The following is a 23,351-nucleotide window of genomic DNA, read 5'->3' on the forward strand; positions in this document are numbered from 1 at the left end:
GTAAATTATTAATATTTAATTTTCATACTTTTCTAATCTGTCCCCTAAATTATATTTTGTGTCAATTTTTTGTCATACAAAAATCAAAACACCGTTTTGAACATCTCCCACAACTAACTAATTCCGTGGTCTGTAGTCTGCAAGCGAACTATACCGACCGAATGGCCGCCGCTTCTCGGCGAAGTTAGTGCCAACTTTAGCTGGTAGATGGTGTAGCGTGGTCAGCGCAACGGATCCCCACGGCAGCTAATAGCGGTTTTCTAGACCGGAGCCGCTATTTCCTTGAAATAGCTATTCAGTTATCCTCACGAGGCTGAGTGCATCCCGTTTCAGACCCACTATTTCTCAGAAAATCTGGTAGCGCCAGGAATCGATGCCAGACCTCTGGATCTGTAGCCAGGAACTCTACCACTGGACCACAAAGGCGGTCTTGAATATCTCCCATTACAATTTAAGTTCTACGTTTCAGAAATTACCATAAATAGTAGGGATTTTAAAGTTTTGGGTGGAAATAGAAATACATACGAGTATGGTACTGTGTTTGTTGAATAACTTGTAAAATTAATTTCTGTCTTCTGGAGTATAAGGTCGCATAGTCCGTTGACAGTGCACCGGCGTTTGGGAGGAACATTTCGCCTCCGAAACGCTGGTTGGCTTTCACCAGATTTTTCGGTGTTATGTCCCAGAAAACATTTTGATGTCTAAGTAATATTTTGGTATTATGACAGTGAGGTCTATGATGCTGTAATGGATTAGAATTTTGGCTGGCATGGGACATAATAAATGCTTACAGAATTTTGTGTAGGGACCGTTACGTGAAATTATCAATGGAAGATCGAGAAAGAGATGGAAATAGAGAGTTAACACGGATTATAGGGAGAACGGAAGAGATAAATCTAATTTACATTCAATAAGCCAAGAAACAAAGATTCATTTTGGAGTAATATTTGCTGTTGTTCAGTTCACATATTTTGTTTTTCTGTCACAAATGCATCTAAAGGCAGAATATAGATTTTAGATATTTGAGAACAAAGTGTCGGAAGTATTATTTCAACATAATATAGAGAAGTAGTAGGAGACAATTACATAATGAGGAGCTTCATTATACAGTATGTGCCAAACTTGCAGTACTGAAACTCGCGCATCTCAAAAGCGCATGTGCGTTTGTCGTCGGGGCATAGCTCCAGCCGCACGTGTTCCCAGTAGTTAAAAGGAAGTTGTGTTGTGCAGTTGTTGGAAATGGGTCTCTCGACGGAGGAAAAAGTATTCATAGTTGAGTATTATTTCCGCTCATACGGAAGTGGTCGCCAGNTCAAAAATGGAAGTGCCTGGAACTGGCTCTGGATTCTGTAGAATTGTGATCTTTTATATTTGTGGTGTTGAGTGGCCGAAATCTGTTCCCGGGTCGTTAGTTTTGTACAACATTTTATATAATTATAATTATATATTCGTTCACAGTAGCCGCGCGGTGTAAGGCATGAACTGTTTTCGCTCGCTCGTTGTGTTGTCCTGTGTGTAGGTAGTGGCCTCGCGACGACCTGATCACTCGTCAAAGGAGTCCTATCCAGTGTGTTAAAGGTCCAAAGAGCTGTAGAGCCATAGAGAGATATATACTCGTAGATTTGTCATTTTTATGCCTCTTGCCATTTCTATGAGTTTTACAGTTACAAAACTGCATTTATATAGGAATATTAGAACAATAAATGCGGAAAGTGGGAGAATAAGGAATATAGTCCCCGAATTGTTGTTTTATTTTCGGGAAGAACTGAGTGGAATTCCGACCAGAAACTGATTTTTCGTAAGTATTCCATTCTGAAGAAGGAGGCAGAAAATTTTCCCTAGACTGTAATTTTACCGTTATATAATGAGGACCCGGATTCTATTTTATAAATTGTTCACACCTGTTTCGTCCTACGTTCCTGTCGATCTCTTTTCATAAACACCCTGCAGCGTCTCCATCGCTAAATAACCTCATCAGTTGGTAGAGTGTTGTAAAGTGGCAAAAAATTTCACTGGATAACCTTATTCTTTCAGAGCCCTGTAGTAATTTAAAAGACTTGCTAGTGAAACGAATATACGTCCGTAAGAGATATGCATATTTCAGGTTTGAATTTGTTCTGTTATATCGCTTTGTAAGTTAGGGCTACAAATTAGCGTTCGGCTCTGGCTATCCGGTATCTAGACCTATCAAACTGAATTAGCTCCCTTGTACCACAGGACTGGCCTTCTGGTCTTTTTGTACGTTTTGTTTTTGTCTCCTATACAGGTTTAGTCAAACCTGGTAATCGCTTCTATAACAAGGGTCTTTAATAAATTGAAGTGAAAAAGGAAAGAGAGAACCGATAAACTAAACGACGTGTTTGTTTAAATGATACAAGACGTCGCTCTATACTTTGAAACTGTTTAGTCAATTAACTGGCGTAAAAAGTAGTCTCAGACATGGATCGAAACATTCATCGTGTTTGAGCACTGACCACTTTGTTGTAAAGTAAATCAGGTTAATATAGGATACCTTGATTTTCGCAGTAGCTGACTAAGAAAGTTTTACCTGTCAGAGTGATTTACATAATTGCAAACCACTTTTTCCTCAGACACTCCCAATGAGAAAGTTCGTCTAGATGTAATTCTATAGATTTGTATTTGGTAGGCCCTCGGTTTGAATCTCTGCCTACATGCCGACTATCCTAAGTGAGATGTTTCGTAGTTTACCTCAGTCGTCCCAGGAAAATTCTGGGATAGTACCACGATTAGGTCACGTGACACGTCAGCTTCCTTCCATATCTTTTCCAGTTCGTCATCTCGTGATCCGATGCAGTAATTCCTGATACTGAAAGCAACTTTATATTACCTACGAAAAAAATACTACATTGTTTTTCCTGCTTGTGCTAGGGAGTTGCAGCGGACATCAATTAATAATTTCAGTTGTGTGGAGAACACTTCTTTTCATTATAAGTTGTTTATAGTTAACATCAGTATTAATCTCGTCATTGAAACCATGTCACCTATAACGTGAACAATTTCGGCACCTATTTTTTTATTGCTAGTGGGGTGGGACTAACTCTCTTGTACTGCGACCACTTCCGGCCTATTGTACCAGCCCCAGATGATAGGTGAGGCTGATTGTGGCGCAATTGGTGGAATGAAGATTGGCAGGGGAAACCGAAGTACTCGGAGAAAACCTGCCCCAGCGGCACTTTTTCCACCACAAATTCCACTTGATCGAACCCGGGCCGCCGCGGTAGGAAGACAGCGACTAACCACTTGAGCTATGGCACGGCCAATTTCGGCACCTAAGTCAACGTCATGTGACAGCCTTTGAGATGGTCGTCTCTCTTAGATGGCTCCAGTGGAGTGTGATGGCAGCTCATAATCATATCTCCCATTGAACCAGTGAACAAGTTTATATTTACACTTATGATGTCTGCCTCTTAAAGTTTGAATTCTTGTAAAATTTCTTTAATACTCTTATGGTGTCGAGAAGAGCTTATGTAGCCGAAAGAAATTTCTTCTCTGTACCTCGCAGTCTACTTTTGTCTTGTTCTGTATCCAAATTTAACTGCTATTAAAATAAATGGAAATATTAATTTGGGTAAGATTTAATTTGCCGGTCACAGTAGCCGAAAGGTCTAAGGCATGCACTGTCTTCGCTCGCTCGGAAGCCGAGATCGTGGGTTCGAATCCCACTCAGGGCATGGATGTTTGTGTGCGTTTTTCTGTGTTTGTCTACCAGTAGAAGCCTTACGACGAGCTGATCACTCGCCCAAGAAGTCCTACCGAATGTGTAAGATCTAGAAAAACCGAAGTGAAAAAAGTGAGGTAGGACTAGGCCCACTGGGGCTGTAGTGCCAAGAAAAAAATAAGTTTTAATTTGAACGTCTTTGCTTTAATTAGATTTATCACTTATTAAGTTGTAGGTTCAACATTCAGCAAATAAAATATTACATATTGTTACGTGTTTTATATATGTCACGCAACAAATAACTTCACGTGGGTCTCGGATTCAGCGAATCTTTATTGGACGCTTCAGTTGTACACTTACGAGTACAATTATTATCCACTGCTTCACTGTTATAATTACTTCTTGTACCACTGATCTCGGCTTCTGTATTTCGAATGTCTTCTGTAGCGGCTATTCCCAGACTTACTTCTGTATCTCTGGGCATCTGCCCCGAGACTGTCTGGCGAATGCATTCAACTCCTTTTTATAACCTCGGCCACTGCCATGCTAACGAACCCTCTGTTATAACTGCGGAAATGCTGCTGTGTTGATTCTGCGATTCCTACGCAACGACTCACTGTTATTGCGTTGTCTCTGTGGGAACGCTCCGTGTATTAGTTGTAACCGTGGAGATTCGACGCTCTCGACGCAACGGCTCACTGTTGTTGCATTGCTATGGAAGTGTCTTTTCCAAACACGTTACAATATTATCACGTGTATTAATAACTATAGACGGGGCTTGGATTGGCGAATACATTTGTTGACAACTTGTACCATCAGCTCGTACTTCTCCCCTACAACCAACCGGCACGAACCACAGCAGAAAACACAGCATCTCTACTGTTGTGTGACGTCACCACATATGCGAGAATGTGTTTAGCATGCGTTTCATTTAAACCGTTCGTGTGCGAACCACAGAAAACACTGCCCCCCTATTGTTGGCCGCGTGTGTGTTGTGGGCGTTACTTAGCAGTGGGTCTATGCTTCGCAATATTTATTCTTATTTTGTACTGTAATTTCCTAGCGGAAATCTATTAAACGTTTAAAATACATCTGACGATGAGGCCTAATTAAGATTTGACTAAGATAATTTGGCAACTGAAACACGAAACAATATATCAGAGTTCTTATTTTCGTACATTACTCAAGTTATATCTATTCAAGTTGCTTGTATTCTGTAACCACTGGAAATCGGTGTTGTTTGCCAGACCGTGCATATGAAGAGAGATAATTTCATGCTTTGTGGTATTGTGTTTTCTATTTAGTTACGTTTACTTTACGCTTTATATATTTAAAAGCAAATTGGCAAAAAATATTCAAGCATTTATTCTGGGAATTCGGAATTACAGTGGACTCTGACAACCTTGTAGTAATTGGCCATACAACTGTATTCTCTGTTACATAGTTTTGTCAAAATATATATTGTAAACCTCTGATCCGGATTAATAGGAGTGGGAGTTCATCCTAATTAAACAATAATCCAGCTTAGCGAAACAAAAGGTAACAATAAAAGGCAAAAAGAACATGGAACATAAATAATTGGAAATTTGGTGATACAAGTGGTGCTCATGAGAGTAAATAAAATATGTCACTGTAGAGCCTTTTTTTAAAAGTAAAGACGATACATTTATTAATTGAAAGAAGACTCAGAACTTGTACTTGTTTTTGAACGTAACAATGCAATTCTGAAGAAACTTTTTCTGAACAGAGAAGTAATTCATCTCCTTTCCTAAATATCATATGTCTTTTAAAATACATATTCAACTGTGAACACCATTTTAAAATCTTTATATTATCCGACATTGGGATTAGCTGTAACTGGATTATCGAATATTTACTGTATATCGTTATTATGTTTAACCATATATAGCGCTGTACTGCTTCTTTATCTTATTAGTATAGGCTACGGCCACTCTCACATTTTGTCCAAGCTAACACGCGTAGTTATAGGCCCTAATGTCATTTATCAGAAGACTGTCGTTAAAGAGTTCTATATCCACAGAGAAAGGGTCTGTCTATCTGTCTATCTATTTATTTCCTGTTGCTGCCACTTGGTGCACAGGGCATCCATGAAACACTTTATTTAACTTCAATTTCTAAATCTTAGACAGTCTTTAGGACTCCTTGGAAGGGGGATCAGTCCGACGCAAGGCCGCTACCTACACAGGACAACACAAATACAAAATAAAACCAGACTTCCATCCCTTAAGTGGAATTCAAACCCACGATCCAAGTGTTCGAGCGGGAGAAGACATGTCATGACTTAGACCGCACGGCCACTGTGATCAGCTAACAGAAAGCGCACCTTTGTGAAATAAGCAAATCATAAGCTATTGCTGTGGAATCAGGCTTTTGTGCTGTATAATAAACGAGTAATCCTTAGTGTTCCAGCACTTTAACAGTTTAATAGTTTAAAACGCAGGCTTCCGTTGAGGGGCATACCTTCTTACAGCACCTCTACTATTTTAAGTGCATTGTAATAGCAGTGAAGGTCCCCCAGACCCTCCCCCTCAGCAACACAGGTAGCCACGGCTTGGAAAATTAGAATTTGAATGTATTGTCAGTCATGATGATTCGACACCTCTGTCACACAGAATAAAGTCATCGTTCATCACATTAGCCTCCTAGTATTCCTTCTTTTTTCTGTACTGTCATCATTTAAATATATTATCTCCCTTCGTGATGCTTTGGTCTGCAGAGAGGATGTCTTTTTATCTTTTATTACAACAGAATGCACAGCGTTCCCACGATGACGTGTCTTTCTTTACCATAGCGTACTAAGGTTATACACCACAACGAAACTATTGAGGTTGAATAAGTTTGTCTTGGAGATTTATTTTAAAAAAACGTGGTTACAACAGTTTATATGATGTCGATATAAGTGTATTGTGAATGTAATGTCAAAGTGAACCTTAGAGGAAATGAACTGACGAAAGCTTCTAGTCAGTAGCGGTTATTTTAAGTTGTTTCACAATTGAATAATGACTGGCGAATTCGCTAATAATTGTGGCAGGTACGAACAGAAGACGCATAGTTTTGATGAGGCAGCTGATGTATGATTCAATGCTTATTATCGATCCACTGAGAGAGGAGAGAGATTGTAACAGTAGATTAAATGTATTCACAGTCACTTTCAAAGCTCAATTCATCACAAAGTGAAATAATTTCTCCGGGTCAGTGGACTGTAACTCTATGACACAGAGTCTGCCTCAAACAGGAGTTCATTACAGGCCCAAATACTGGAACTTAGTTGGTGCATATTCTCACAACTTTTGCCATATCCTCGCTCATCCAAGTGGCCGATTTCCGAAATGAGTTGACCTACAGTGGCATGATATCATACCGAGTATTATGAAGATGGTCAATTAATGCCTATCATAATTGTGTCCTTAATTGAAACTGGAATCGGACGCAGAGACAAACACGCCTCGTTAATAGAGTTCCAAAATAGAAATTCTGCACCTAGGGACTAGCAAGTCAACATGAGCCAATACTTGTTTACTCTGAACATGGTATTAATACTTGTTTTAGTAATAACACATTGTGAAATCCTTTAACTCAACCCTTACTGGTTTAACAACGGAGTAAAACATTTGTGGTTGTTGTTATGAAATCTTCCATATTCGAAACACGAATTCGGAATGTAAGTTTCTAGTCCAGGTAAATTACAGTAAATTTGGCGTAAAACAGTGTCACTAATGGCTCATATCTCTTTTAACCCTGTAGCCTACATCTAATGGCGTAATGAGGTAAAATTATCAATTAATTAAACATCACGCCATAAAGACGTAAGGAGAAGCAGAAGTATAGCTCCACAATTCTTGACCTCGGCACCAGTTATAGATGATTGGTCAGCTTTACGCTCCTGCCGCTTTACCCTTAGGAAAATAGCCCCGGGTCTCCAGTTGGTAGGAGGCTAGGGGCGGCCAGAATCTGTCTTGACGCTGTGAGGAGGAGAACAATCTCTAATCTCTACAGGGACTCGAACCCCGCCCTTTCAACCTGTAGCCTTTCTCTACTGATTGAGCTATCCCTGCTCGTTGGTTCAGTATGAAAATGCTTGTAGTCTTAAAAGGGGTGACAGTTTGTATTGAAGAGAGTTCTTGGCCTGTGTTTCGGAATCTTTTTTAACAGTTACATTAGACCGCGAGGCACAGCTGAAGATTCCTGCAGGATACATTTCAAGCTGGAGAGTACAACAAACATTTAAAATGTAAGCCGGCACGTAGTGTACAGGGATTCAAAAGCNAGCATCTTTTTAACAGTGGCATTAGCCCGCGAGGCACAGCTGAAGATTCCTGCAGGATACATTTAAAGCTGGAGAGTACAACAGACATTTAAAATGTAAGCCGGCACGTAGTGTACAGGGATTCAAAAGGAAAGGTTCCATGATGAAGAGTTTCAAGAATTGTACTGTTCCTCGTAAATGATAAAATCAGGGAGCACGGGAACGGATAAGAATGAGGAACTAAGAAATCAACACAAAATATTGGTTCGATGTCCTCGTGAAGAGAAATCACTTCCAAGACCTAAACGCAAATTGAGGTGCAATGTTGTGGGCCTTAAATAAATAATCTGTAGAGATAGAATATAAACCAACTCTTTTCAGGATAGTTTCAAGTTATTTGATTTTAATATGACATTGTTGAAGAGCCAGTTTTCCTAACAGCATGCGGTGTTGGTTGCTAAGAAATGACCCAGTGCGGTTGATTGAGATGTTTAGTTTGGGCAAATTTGAACGCTTTTGCGTTAAAAAAATGCGCTAACTCGTCAAAATGGAGGTGAGGCAAAGTGATTAGGAAGGCAACTACAGTGAGTAGGTTTGTTCGTTTCGATGCAGAACACTTTCTGAAGATGAGAAGATCCGGTATACACTCGTAATGTAACGAACATAACATTTCCCGCTCCGTTATGTGAATGTGAAGCTTGGTGTATCGCCATATATTGGTCAATATACACACACACACATAATGCTGAGGAGTAAAGTTCAACAAAAGTTATTAGGGTGACAAAATGGAGGGGCACGCTTGCGAAGATCGGAAATTGATGGAGGGTTGTAGTCGAAAGATACTTCGTGGGAGATGTAGATGTAGGTGACAGGATCATATTGAGATGGATCTTGAAGGAATTGCATGTGAGGCTGTCGACTGGATGCAGCTGGCACAGAATAAGGTCCACTTATGAGAATTTCCGGAGATGGTATTGAATATTCATGCTGCTTAACATGCAAATATGTTCTTGATCAGCTGAGCGAATATCAGTTTCTCTGCATCATACAGTCAGACTTGTGCAAAAGTCGAATAGGCCTATAGTGTTCTGCTTTACCAGCAGAAATTTCCCTATTATTTGATTGTAATACGCGACTGAACATGAAATATTTTGTAAATACACAAGTTATAATGTCATAGATAATATTAAAATTGATGAGCTTATCAGAGTAGAGCTGCAAAGTATGAATGCCTCTAAGTACTTATATCTGCATAGACTTTTTTTTAATAGAAGCTTTATTGTGATTCCACGATCTCTGTTTATTTTTATTTCTGCAGAAACGGCCATCTAATTTAACTACGGTCTTGCTAATGATCGGAACATATTGTGTTCAGGAATAAACGGCGAAGTTTTGTAGCAAGAAATATGGCCTCCATTAGGGGAAATTAGGCTTGGGCCAATATCCTTTCTAGAACACTACCCAAAACTTCGTCAATTGTTATAAAATTCTACAACAAACACTAAGTGGAGTTCTTAGATCCGACTAAACAGTAGAAGAGGGGTTGAGGTTGGGTTGACTTAGAGTGGAGAGAGAGAGAATGAGAGATAGGCAGTTGATAGTAGATAAGGAAAGAAAGTATCTAGAGAGATGAAACTTACCTTACGGCAAGGTTTTTGGCGAAGGGGTTAGTTTGCTGTCGAGGGGTAAGAAGGGATAATAAGGGGTGGAAGAAAGATGTCAGCCATTTTGATGGATGGGTAATTAATATACAATCACCACCCCATCTCCATCTCCGTACATACACATAAACGATGAACCAGAAGGAAACAGCTACACCACCAAGTAACTGAAAGCCTAAGGCAAAGAAATCTTTAAAGTCAGTTCTGAAAGGTACATTATAAGCTGTGAGATTGATAGTAATTAGTTTGGTAGCGGCGGCAGCGTCGTTTTAACTCCTTGTATGATGTTCTAACGTCGCCCTGGTGGCGGTAGTGATGAACTTTTCTTGTAATTATTATTATACATCATCGCTTCTTCACTCCTGCAAATTACAAGTTTAATGAAGGTGATGGGAATTAGAGTGATGGGTTAATAAAAAGATAAGAAGGTTAGTTAGGCTTCGGTGTCTGAGTAATGTTTCCTCTACTATTTGTAATGTTGCTTATATTAATATTGCCCTATTGAGAACAATATAGGTAAAATGAGGGAATTTTTTTTTTCTGGCTTAGTAATACTTTCTTATAACACATATAGAATCTACGAGTTTATAAATGCTGAAATATTATGTAATATTTAAAATTATCTGTTTATGAAATATACATAATTTGTATTGATTTATCTTCAGGATATTTTATGATTAATCTGAAATATATACCTACTGTGACAAGATCTTTTTTTTTGTATGACTGTCCTCTGCGATATAGAGCCTTCGAAACGTTGAAACACTAAATAAGAACTAAATTATGTGAACTTTAACTCAGATTTATCAGAAAAATTACCCTACTGTTCAACCTGAAGATAAAACACGTTTTCTTAGTAGGAATATCTGCAAAAAAATTAAGATGTAAAATTTTGTGATGATGATACATAAATACAAACATTGTGTTTCTGGACATTATCCACCGTCCTGTTTATTTTTGAAAACACAACATTTCGGAGACTGCCTTCTGTCGGCGTCTTCAGGAAAAACCTACTCAGTTAGGCCCAATCGATAGAGCTAGTTGTTACAAATTACCTAAAATGTACAGGTCAGCAGAAGAATCGAAATATAATCCTAAAGAGGAGAAAATGCAACAAAATTTTGGCTGGGAAACGTGTTAATAAGTAGTCACTGGGAGGATCGAGGAGATTTCAGGATATCATTAATTTGATTCAGAAAGTAATGCGATAATGGAAGGTGAGTGGAACTGCTTCAAGTCCTAGTTCAAGAAAGGCTGCTACTTACATACGTTCGTGTGCTTAGTTTTATCCATATCTTTTTCCGGTCCAGGCAAATTTATCTTATTTCAAAATAAGGTTCGGATTGAGGTTCTCATGGCCGCTACTATGAAGAATGTTCTCTTGCTATGTTACGCCGTGTAGTCCTATAGACTTTACAGATGTTTATGTTGCCTCCATGTTCCGAACAGAAGAATCTCCTATTCATATGATTCCTGAATCTCAAGGAAAAGGTCTGAAACGTGTGTAAACATTTACAAGAATATGCGGTGTCACATTCCAGATTACAATATCCTTCAGTGAAGCGTACTGTCTTCTGGTATTTAACGCCGTGTAGTCCGTTGGAAGTCAACCAACGTTTCGGAGGAATATGTCGCCTCCATCTTCAGAGCTAAAAGATAAGCCAAGCAAGAAACCAGCATGAAGCAGGTAGCTAGAAGAGCTCTTGTTGGCTCTCTCTGAATTTCAATGGACTCCATTGCGCCATATCTCAGAAGATCGTACTCTTTATAACTACCGCTGCAAGAACCGCATATATTACATAATATCCGTCAATGTTTGTAGTATTCATCTTGGAATAAGCCCATATATATGTTATTCATTTATCAGTAATCTGTCAAGACGACAGGTCCACAGTCTTTTCCAAAACATTTCCTCCACTTGATGCGATCTAGAGCTTTCTCCTTCAAATGAAAATATCCTCTTCTGTCCCCAAGGTCATCCAGCATCTTCTCACGTCTTCTTCCTCGTCTTCTGGTCACTTCTATCTGCCCCTCTATTTCTCCTTCAGTAACTTCTTTTAGAAGGCAGTTACCGCGTAAGTTATGACCAATCCAATTAGCCTTCCGTTTTCTTATTTCGTGTAGGATATTCCTCTGCTCACTGACTCTAAATAACACTTCTTCATTTCTCACATAATCGGTCCAACTGATCTTCTCCATCCTTCTCCAGCACCACATTTCGAAGCTTTCCACGTGTTTCTGATCTACTACCCTAAGTGTCTAAGTTTCAGCCCCATACAAAGCAATGCTCCAAACGTAGCATTTTACTAGTTTCTTTCTCAAATTTCAGTTAAATTTGCTGGTAGAAAGATTCTTCTTCTTGCTAAATGCAGCTTTTGCCATGGCAATCCTGGATTTAATTTCACAAGTACACCTTCCATCATCTGTTAACAAGCTACCCAAATATTTAAAACATTTCACATTCTCCAGTTGTTTTTGGTCTATCTTTATTGTGACTGGGGTTGGTTGTCTCGAAATTTTCATTACTTTTGTTTTCTCCACATTCATTTCCATGCCATAGCACCTTCCAATTTCGATTAGTCTATCAATCATGCCCTGTAGCACAGTTTCTTCCTTAGCCATTAACACAAGGTCATCTGCATATTTCACAGTTTGAATAATTTGCATTCCTAATTTGAAGTCTCCAAGCCCGTCCAGAGCTTCTTTGGTAAGGCATTCGCTGTACAATTTGAACAAAATTGGTGATAAACAGCATCCTTGTTGAACTCCTCTTCCAATCTGCACACTTCCTGTCTCCCCCGTGTCCAGTCGTACTCTAACTTTCTGATCCATGTACAATTTGCTAATCAATCTTCTTTCACGCTAATCGATACCTGTTTCCTTTAGGATCTGCATTAATTTGGTCCAATTTACACGGTCAAATGCCTTCTACCAATCTATAAAGCAAGCACGCAGTTCCTCATCTATCTCCGAAGTTCGTTCTGCTATAATTCTGATCATCCCAATTGCATCCCTGTTTCCTTTTCCTCCTCTAAATCCAAACGGATCCTCTCCAAGTATATCCTCTATTTTCCTTTCAATTCTTCTTTTAAGTATCTTTGCTATTATCTTTGCTGTATGTGCCACAAGGCTTATTGTGCGATGGTCGCTGCATTTTGTAGATTTTGTCTTTTTCTTTAAGGCAATCATTGCAACTTCTGTATAGTCCTTGGGCCACTCTCCACTTTCATATATGGTGTTCATTAGTTTTGTCAGTGTTTTCAAACCACCTTCTTCCAGTAACTTAAGCACATCTCCAGGTACATCATCATCTCCTGTCGCCTTTCCATTCCTCATTTCCTTGATAGTTTTTCCACCTCACTTTGTAAAATATATGGTCTTTTCTATTCTGTAACTACTTCTTCTTCCGGTTCCACTTCAAAGGTTTCTGGCCGATTAGGTTGATCATATAGTTCTGTAATATAATTTTCCCAAATTTTCTACACTTGCCTCTGATCTACTCTTCTATTCCCCTGGGAATCTTCGATGCCAATATTTTGAATACCACGGTTCTCTTTCCATCCTAGTTCTTTTGTATTCATGTACATCAAATCATAACGTCCTATTCTTTGAAATTCTATAATCTCATTACATATCTTCTCAAGATATTCCTTTTTGGCCCTGCCCGTCGCTCTTTTCAATTCATTCCTCAGTCTCCTGTATTCTCTCCTGCCTTCTTCATTGTTTACATTCTTCCATTTCCTTCGCTCCTCCATTTTACTCATCATCTCCTGTGTAACCCATGCTTTTCTTGCTATCTTCTCAACTTTACCAACCAATTCAGTAATAGTATCTAACATGTATTCTTTTATATTGTTCCACTTCACTTTAGCATTTTCGCTTTCACTTTCAATTGCACTGAGTTTGTCTTCGAGGGTCTCCTGCACGCTTTGTCTTTGAGCATATATCTTCTCCAAATCCCATCTAGGTCTGCGCTTTTGGAATCTTATAATTTTCTTCAACCTGGTTCGAAACTTGGCAGCCAGTAAGTTGTGGTCAGAGTTAATATCTGCCCCAGGCAGCGTCTTCACATCCTTCACCCTGTTTCTGAATCGATGTTTCACAAGGATGTAGTCCAGCTGATGCCGCCTCAAATCCCCAGGTGCCTTCCATGTGTAAAGTCATCTCTTTGGCTTCTTGAACCAAGTGTTGGTAACAATCAATCCATTTCTTTCACAAAAGTCAATAAGCATTTGACCCCTGTGATTCCGTCTTCCTAGTCCATGTGATCCAACAATATTCTGATATGGTTCATCTCCAACAGTGCTCTTCCAGTCTCCTAGTATGATGCTGTTTGTGTCACCTCTTCCATCTTCCTGAAGAATTTCTTCAATTGTGTAATACACTTTTTCCACTTCATCATCTTCATACTCTGATGGTGGCATGTACACTTGCATGTACACAGTCTCCTAGTATGATGCTGTTTGTGTCACCTCTTCCATCTTCCTGAAGAATTTCTTCAATTGTGTCATACACTTTTTCCACTTCATCATCTTCATACTCTGATGGTGGCATGTACACTTGCATAATCAGTATATCTACCGGTTCCGCCTTTAACTTCAGAGCAATAATTCTGTCATTGCAAACAATCTTCTTAACAACACTCCTCACTACACTTTTATGCACCACTATTGCCACACCTCTTTCAGCCCGTTCACCTCCGGAATAATACACCGTATAATCACCACTTCTTATTTCACATTGTCCTTTCCACTGCACTTCGCTGACACCTAGAACAGACACCCCATTCTTCTGCATTTCCGTTTTCAAATTCTCCAATTTACCTGCTTGATTCAAGGTCCTGACATTCCATGTTCCAGTCTTGTAGCCATGATGTTTCTTCTGATCTTCGCACTTTTTCTTGTTGTAACGCCTGCATGACATTTCCTCTAGAAACACTCCCCCCCCCCGGAGATCCGACTGGGGGAGTAGTTTAACTCCGGATTGTTTTGTCTCCAGAGGAAACATCTCGCATACATGGTGTCTCTGTTTTGGAAAGAGACTGTCCAGGAAAAGTGATAATGTGGTAGTTTTTCCATTTGCTTTCCACATCGCAGTACAACAGCCGTTCAAACCACTCTGGTCACGCCTGTTGCTATACGAACTTGAACCATCTCGAGCATCATTTGCTCTGTGCTTCAAGTCGCTGCTGATGACGCTGCTTCCGGCATCAGTTTTTGGTGTCTCTCTTCGTCTGATGCCTACCCTTTGAACTGTCCAGCAAGGGAGGCCCTGCCAGTAGCATATATATGTATCTTCTCAGAATTTTCTATCTTCAAAAAGTAGGTTACTTAAATCACACAATTTCAGAGTCTTCTTTTTTTTATTGCTAGTGGGATGGGACTGAGTCCCTTGTACTGCGGCCACTTGTGGCCTATTGTACCAGCCCCACATGATAGGTGAGGGTGATTGTGGAGCAATTGGTGGAATGAAGATTGGCAGGGGAAATCGAAGTACTCGTAGAAAACCTGCCCCATCGCCACTTTGTCCACCACAAATCCCACTTGACCAGACCCGGGATCGAACCCGGGCCGCCGCGGTGGGAAGCCACTGACTAACCGCTTGATCTATGATGCGGCCCATCAGCGTCTTCTTAGTCTGGTGTGAAATGTTCTGTTGTCGAACTCTAGGGATGGGGCGTGAAGTTGGAAGCATTTGAGTACGTGTCTGCGATAAATATTCTTTCCCGTAGCTGCCCAAATGGCCTACAAGTTTATGTTTGCTGTAGCTTTGCTTTAAAATTCAACCGGAAAATGAACAAATTTTGTGTACCGGAGAGTATTCAGGTCTGTTTGCATTTGCCCCGTTACGATTCAATGAAAATTTTCCTCGTGGATACGTGATCAAATGAAACGACTGCACGTCCCGTTTGCCACCCAAAACACCGCTTGGGAAGGGGGGGGCTATGAACGGGTGTTCACACGGAATGCGAAGTGCCTTACGTAGGGTGGAGCGGTTTACTGTTAGTACGGCAACCAATGACAATCTGATTCTTTTCTGTAGTCTCCTGTAGTGATTTATTTAGCTTAGTGGAATGTTGCTACGTGAAACATAGCTCTGAAAGAATGCTCTATTGATTGAACAGATGCTTTTTTTTCTGCCAATATGTTTCAGCAATGTTTTCGGCAGGTATATAAAGGTTGGCAGACTTGCATAGCGGCCAACGACAAAAATGTTGAGGGCCGATGTTGATCTGTGTATGTGTATATGAATACCTTGTAATATGATGAGATAAAACCACAGTCCACGAACTTAATAACTGCACCTGGTATAAACCGCCATGTGATCATCTGTCTATGTCTCTATCTATCTATGGCCCTACAGCTCTTTGTCGGACCTTGCCCGCCTTTTCCATTTCTTTATATTTTTACACAGTCGGTACGAATCCTTAGACGGGGGTCAGCTCCTCGCAAGGCCGCTACCTGCACACAGGACAGCACAAACATAAAATAAGAGCACACAGACATCCATGACTCAAGTTGGATTCGAACCAATGATAGCAGTGTTTGAACGGACGAAGACGCTTCATAACTTAGACCGCACCGCCACTGTCATCAGCATGAGATCATTTTCTTATTGAAATTTTTCTTCCATTTCATGTGTTTTATAGACCGAACATAAGAGTTAATTTCCTCTTCTCCAAGAATTTTCTGTGCACTTTTGTACATTGCGTCATCATATTTGTTGCAACTTCAGACAACACAAAGGACTCAAACAGCATGCATGTTTTCAGTGGATTTCGAACCCATACTCTCAGAAAGTAAGATATTCAGTATCATCCGTGGCTTGAACTACGAGGTCACCGAGATTAGCAGAAATCTGTAGTACCTGTGTCTGGAATTGTTAGTTGACCCCCTTGCTACAACAAGCGTGGAAAATATTCTTATCTCCCAAACGCCTTCCTACAGTTTTGTGTAGGTTGTTCCGGTTGTGTTGATTTACACTGTATCGATTTATTGCGGAAAGAAGTTCGCTGTTACAGAGGTAATCACTCAACTAATGTTTCAGCCCATAGAATCCAAATGTATAATTCTTTATTTTATCGTCACGTGTTTAGTGACTACGACTCGTGTTTGAATTAGTGAATTGGTTTATTGATTTAAGAAACAGTCTTTTGGGATTTGGCGCCATATATATGTGGTGTTAATCAACGTTTCGGAGGAACGTATCGCCTCCATCTTCAGGGTATAAGGAAAATTATAAGAAATCCGCAGGCGAAGAGACCTGAAGATGGAGGCGATACGTTCCTCCGAAACGTCGGTTAACACCACATATACACGGTGCCAAATCCCAGAAAACTGCTTTCTTCATAGTCACCGCCGTGAAAACCTCAAATCTTACATGGTTTATTGGTTCTTCACTAGTTGTAACTACAATTAGTTCTTACACACTCAAGATTACTGTAACTACAGCATATGTAATGTCACACACTAAGTCTTCTAATTCTTCTTCTGGCCACACTGCTGTTCCCTTGGAACTTCGGAACTCAAGTGAACTCAGAGTCAGAGAGTCAGACTTACTTTACGACTGGTGGTATACCGCCAATCAGTTCGTCTTGGCGTCATATCCCTTGAGTCCCATGACCAGAGATCTTTTTCCAACTAAACTCTTTCGGTAATAGTCCTTATGTAACTTCCTCTCTGATGAGAAGACGTGTTTGTCTCTTATGAATACTCTTGACCTTTCGTTAAATGTATTGTCACGTGTTGGGTATGTCACGCGACAACTAACTTCACGCCTTATGTGATATAGCGTATTTATTGCACATTCGCTCTTACAATGACAATTTACAATCTCACAATTATTGCCATCGGCAGTATCACAAATACTAGACTGCAATTAACTGGTACTCTTTCTCTAGTAACTGGCTCAATACTCACTAATCACTCACTACTCACTCACTAGCTCACTAACTGAATAGTGTTCGCTGCTCCTTATTTAGTCTCAGCACGGACAACACAGAAAACAGTTACGTGATAGGTACCACTGTTGCCTGACGCCGTGTTTACAGGGGTTGCTGGGCAACGCTGTCGAGAGTTGTTTACTGCTGCATAGCAACCGCGGCATCCCTTGGTAACGTCACCGCGAGAGGAGGCGGAGTGTTGACTGGCCTGTTACCGTAGCAGCGGCAACGCTCCGAAGGTGTTAACCTCACAGTAGGCAGCGCTTCCACGTCACAGTATATTTCGCACACATAACATGTTCTTGAAAATTCTTCCTTTTCCACTACACACAAATCTTCTTCCAGTACAGGCTTTACAGAGCAGATCATGCCTAACTTACATAATGTGAATTCCAATATCCTCGCGGCACGGACCACCCACAGAAAACGCAGTTCTGTTGAGTAGCGCAGATCCAACAGGAAAGAAGTCACGTGATAACTATCTCGCCAGTCCATTGGCGTGCTGACTGTTGCCTAACAACGAGCTCTAAATATTCGTCCTATTGTTGCGTTCTTGTATCGCTGGGTGTTTATCGAGCCGTTGCCTGGCAGTGCGTTGACATGTCACATTATTAAATAAAACACGTCGAACATTAAAAATAACAGTTTGGGCACGAAATGTCTTCTCCCACTCAAACACTGGGATCGTGGGTTCGAATCCCACTCGGGGCATGTATGTCTGCGTTTATTCTGTGTCTCTGTTGTCCTGTGTAAGTAGCGACCTTGGAAGGGCTGATCACCCGTGCAAGGAATCTTACAAACAATCTACAGGGGATGGACAAAAATATGGAAACACCCAACGAGAAACACATTACCGTGACTAATATGGTGTAGGACAACCTCAGGTTTGCAGAACTGCCTGAAGTCTCCTTGGAATGGATAAATAGAGGTCCTGTATGATTTGAAAGGGAATCTTGTACCATTCTTCCTGCAAAACATTGGCAAGTTCTGTTAACAATGATGGATGTGGATAGCACGCACACAGATTGCTCTCCAAAACAGACCATAAAGGCTCAATAATATTGATATCTGGCGATTGTGGAGGCCATGGCAGACGTGACATCTTCGTGCTCAGAAAGCCAGTCCTGGACGATGTGAGCTGTGTGAACACGGGCACTGTCATCTTGGGTAAATGGCATCACCATTGGGGAACAAAGTTTGCACCATGGGATGGACCTGGTCACCCAGAATGGTCACATAGTCGTTGCCAGTGACGTGAACTTGCAGTGGTCACATAGTCGTTGCCAGTGACGTGACCTTGCAGTGTAATGATGGGTCTGACAGAATACCACGATATGTCTGCCCATACCGTGATTGAACCCCAGCCATGTTTCACTCTTGGCAGAAAAATCTGGATCGTAAGCTTGGGATGGCGTTCTCCAGACGTAAACTCGGCCAGAAGTCGGAAACAGTGTGAAGGTGGACCCATCCGACCAAATGACCATCTTCCATTACTTCATAGTCCAGATTTTATGACTTCGGCATCACACACTCTTCTTACTGTTTTCGTGCTGACAGGGTTTGTGAGAGTGACATTCAGTTCAGCAGTCACTTTTGCAGCTGTAGTCTTCTTATTTTTCGTCACAATCCTACGCAATGTTCATCTGTCTCGGTCACTCAACACACATTTCCGTCCACGCTGGTGTTTATCGGATGCGGTTTTTCCAGTCCTCCTGTTTGAGGTCATAATCGTGGATAATGTGCCTCGCTAAACACCAAAAACCTCGGCTACCTTGGTTACAGAAGCACCCATCATATGGGTCCCAACAATTTGCCCGCGTTCGAATTCTGTTAGCTCTGACTTGCACTAAAAATTGCGCAGAACACTGTCTCGACAACAAATGAAGCTTGCAACATATTGCAGAGGTTGTACAGGTAGTGGTATTGGGCAGATAAGACAGCGTCACCTACAAACGTCGCTAAAATATACACTTAAATTCAGGCATGCATTTCACAAGGTGTTTCCATATTTTTGTCCATCCCCTGTATAAGATAGGACTTTTCATAACCACAGCTGTGAGAATCTCAAATCTACAATCTATTGAAATCTTCATAATTAATTGTGATTGGGAACAGGTCAGAGCCTGTAAAATTAGAAGACGAAGAAGAAGAAAAAGAAGAAGAAGAAGAAGAAAATTATAATGTGGCCTATATTTTGTGTTGGGTACCAAGTTTCTTATGTAGGATTTCTCCTTTGTGCCAAACCATTTTCGAGAAAAAGAAACATGAAGCTCCATTTAAGCTTTACGTGAAGAAGTTATATTGGACAGATACAAAGATGAAACCCGCCCAACTCGCAGTATGTGCCCCTTGTACCAAATCTGAATGCAGTTCGTCAAGTAGTTTCACAGATAAAACTTGCGGACGCAAAGGCACGACCTACCTATTATGCAGGACGCATAAGAAAGGATGTTTGGCCCATGAAACAATAGGCAGTCCCCAGTAGCCAGATGACAGGTGGTGACTGCTCCGTACGCTACACGACAGATCCACATATCGTCATAACTTGCCACACCCTGCGTGCCCAGTCCAACGGAACCAAGCGCCGTATACACCGTGTCGTTTTCCCTTATTCCTCACTTGAAAAATATAACTGAAACCAAACGGTTGATTGGGAACCCACTCTTCGGATGCAGGCGCAGAGGAGAACATAAAATTACTGTGGGTTTCAAAAGAACTAGGATTAAACTGACCCCGTGCCAAGGAATGTTTTCTAAATTTTGAGGTTTTCACGCCGATGACTATGAAGAAAGCAGTCTTCTGGGATGTGACACCGTGCAGATATTGTGCTAACCGACGTTTCGGAGGAACGTATCGCCTCAGAGTCTATTATCACCTTCTCACACTGGTTCTTCGGTTACGGATTTTCTTCTTTTTTCCTACCCTGAAGATAGAGATGATATGTTCCCCGAAACGTCAGTTAACATAATATTTATACAGTTCCATATCCCAGAAGACTGCTTTCTTCAAGGAATGTTTTGAGCTGACAAGTAGCCTAAATTGTTGCTCCAGGAATACTTCATGGTTTTGTGGGATATCGGTGTATGAAGAGACAACCACTTCTTGAACTGTTCTGTAATGTTTATTATAGTTGTACATTATACACAAACAAACTTGGTTTGGAGAATTGAAGACTAATTGTATAGTACCAACAATACTACTGCTTCTTTTGGATTAATGACACGTAAGGTCAAGCATGCTGCCATCACTACCCTTAATCACATGCAGTACTACCTATGTTAAATGCTTACTATCTTGACATATATTATCTCATGTTACTATGGTAAGGTGTGGTCTATTTCCATTTTTCTTTCTGTTGAAATTAGTGGACGAAGTAACTTGCTGGAATAGAAACAATACACCATAAGTTATGACCTTCTTCTGGACAACGGTCACTTGTTCTTACAGTTTACAGCAGGCTGGCTTGGCTTCTGTGATGTTTCTCAGCATAAATTGGAGGCGTTATATTTTTCTATAGCCGGTTTATTCTCCTTGTTTACCACGTGAAACCGATGTTTGCGACTACAAAGTCCCCATATAACCGCCACATTTTCAGTAAGTATATTGAAGGGGATAATACACACTGCTCCACATACACATAAGATGACTCCAAGCATACCAAATCGATGACGAGAGAATGATTTCAAGACTCCGAAAACATACATGTAGATAGTGACAGCACCAATGAATACACAGACAAAGTCCATGAGAAGTGGACAAGGTATGGGGCAGAGTGCAGCCAAGACAATATTCGACGTAGAAAAGGGCATGGTGACCCAGGAGTAGCAGGAGATGCCGAGGAGAAACTTGTATCGGAGAGGAATAGCTTTTGAGTGCACGACGAGCAGGATGCCCTGTAACCATCGCTTCCTTTGCTGAACAAAGTCACGAAGAGAGAAAGGTGACTTCTCCCACATCTCGCCCTCCACGAAGTTGAACGAGTAACCCTCTGTAAAGGCCTTCATCGCAAAGTAACAGTCCTCTGCAATCGATCCGTCCATCCCATTGTCAAAAGACACTCGTCTTTCAGCTCCCACCTGAGCCACAATATAGGATCCTTTCCAGCCGAACAGTGGTTTGTGGAACACGGAGAACTGAAATCGTAGCTTTCCCATGTCATCAGCCACTCGGAAACTATCAGCAAGTGTTGTAATCCAGTTCACTACGTCTTCATTGGCGTAAGTGATGAGACCTTGTCCAAAATGATGTTTTCCATCCAATACAAAATTGATGATTCCCGTAACAGAGTTTTCAGTCAGTAACGTCTCCTCATCAAGATGCACAATCCAGTCGGTGTCAGCTAGAATGTTCACACCATCCTCCAAAGAATATTGAAGTGCTCGGGCCTTAAACAGAGCCCCACTCTTTGGTCTGTAAGATGGAGGAACCACAACCTCTCTAACACTCTCATGCGCTATCAAACCAAGAGCTTTATCCGTCACAACCTCAATCAGAAAGTTTTCTAGACCAGCCTCAGTGCAACAGGTCATGTTACGAGCAACATTTACACGAACTAATTCAGGATAATCTCCCCTTGTCACTATTCGGATGCAGATGAATGGAGGTAATATTGTTGAATCCTTAAGTGTCACTTTATCAGGGAAAGTATTATAAAGTATGAGTCCTGCGAAGTTGAAAAGCACCTGCGGTAGTGGAAGGAAGGTCAGGATACGTAACAAGTACAGCACGAAAGTTCCAACATATCCATACCTATCCCATGGATCAAATTCTTCTAGTCTGTTGTTCCCTAATCGAAGAGCAAAAGTGAAAATTTCAGCTACAGCAATTACTGTGAAAAGTAAAATGCAGTGTAGAATGTGCTTCGTCCTTCCAGTCATCGTCATTTGCAGAATTTGAATTCTATATCCACAAAGTCCCACTCACACAAAGTTCATAAATCCGGTAGACGTAGACACTGTCGAAGTTGACGTCGCCAGACGACGAGTAGGTGAACCGAAGGATGTGCCGGAATTCGTCAAAGAGCACCCCGTCGTAGAAGCAGGATAAGGTCAAGCCTGCCTCTATGCTGAACGAGACAGGCCGCGGGCTGAGCTAACGGAACAACCGCCTACTGGACGGAATCACTTCGGAGCCCCCGGTGTTGCATGTCGATGTATGAAGATATAAAAATTTGTTGAACTGCTCTATTAGTATTATTATTGTAGTTGCACAATATACACAGACGAACTTGAGTTTTTATATAACCTAGAGTCGCGCCTATAGAAAACGTATCACTGTCCTTATTGTTGCAGGCATTGCCTAGCACCGTCCGTTTACTCAGCCGTTGCTAAGCAGCGAATGGTTTCTAGCTTGCGATTGGTTAGCACTCGATTCACTGTGGGTGCTTCCCATAATCACATATTGTTGTAGAACTTACATACTCCCCGTTGCTAAGCCATGGCACCTGAGCTGTCACTGTAACGTTTGCTTGAATGTGGGTAGTTTCCACAGTTTGTTTCAGATGAGATTTACTTTGCCACTCACGGTAGCCAAACGGTGTATGGCACGTACTGTCTTCGCTCGCTCGGAAGCCGGGATCTTGGGCTGGAATCCCACACAAGGCATGGATGCTTGGTGCGTGTATGCGTTTATCTGTGTTTGTGTTATCCTGTGTTTACGTAGAAGCCTTGCGACGGCTGACCACCCATCGAAGTAGTCCTACCGTCTGTAAAAATGATCGTGAAACTGAAAAATCATCTCTATGCTCCGAAGTGGGAGCAAGAGGAGAGAGAGAATCCTCTATGAAAATCTCAGGAGTAATAG

General features: G+C 41.1%; 1 protein-coding gene and 1 long non-coding RNA gene across 2 annotated transcripts in view; one reads left to right on the forward strand and one right to left on the reverse strand.

Moving 5' to 3' along the window:
• LOC117282651 overlaps nucleotides 1–23,351 on the forward strand; it is a 320,533-nt gene that overhangs the window by 73,122 nt on the left and 224,060 nt on the right. The gene's annotated exons all lie outside the window — the stretch shown is intronic.
• Nucleotides 20,864–22,432, reverse strand: LOC111868733 (beta-1,4-mannosyltransferase egh). The gene has a single exon (XM_023859662.2). It carries the CDS (start codon nucleotides 22,430–22,432, stop codon nucleotides 21,032–21,034), a length of 1,401 nt encoding a protein of 466 aa, XP_023715430.1. The 3' UTR covers nucleotides 20,864–21,031.

Source organism: Cryptotermes secundus, unplaced genomic scaffold, assembly GCF_002891405.2.
Source record: "Cryptotermes secundus unplaced genomic scaffold, Csec_1.0 scaffold13, whole genome shotgun sequence".
Classification (NCBI taxonomy): Eukaryota; Metazoa; Arthropoda; class Insecta; order Blattodea; family Kalotermitidae; genus Cryptotermes; species Cryptotermes secundus.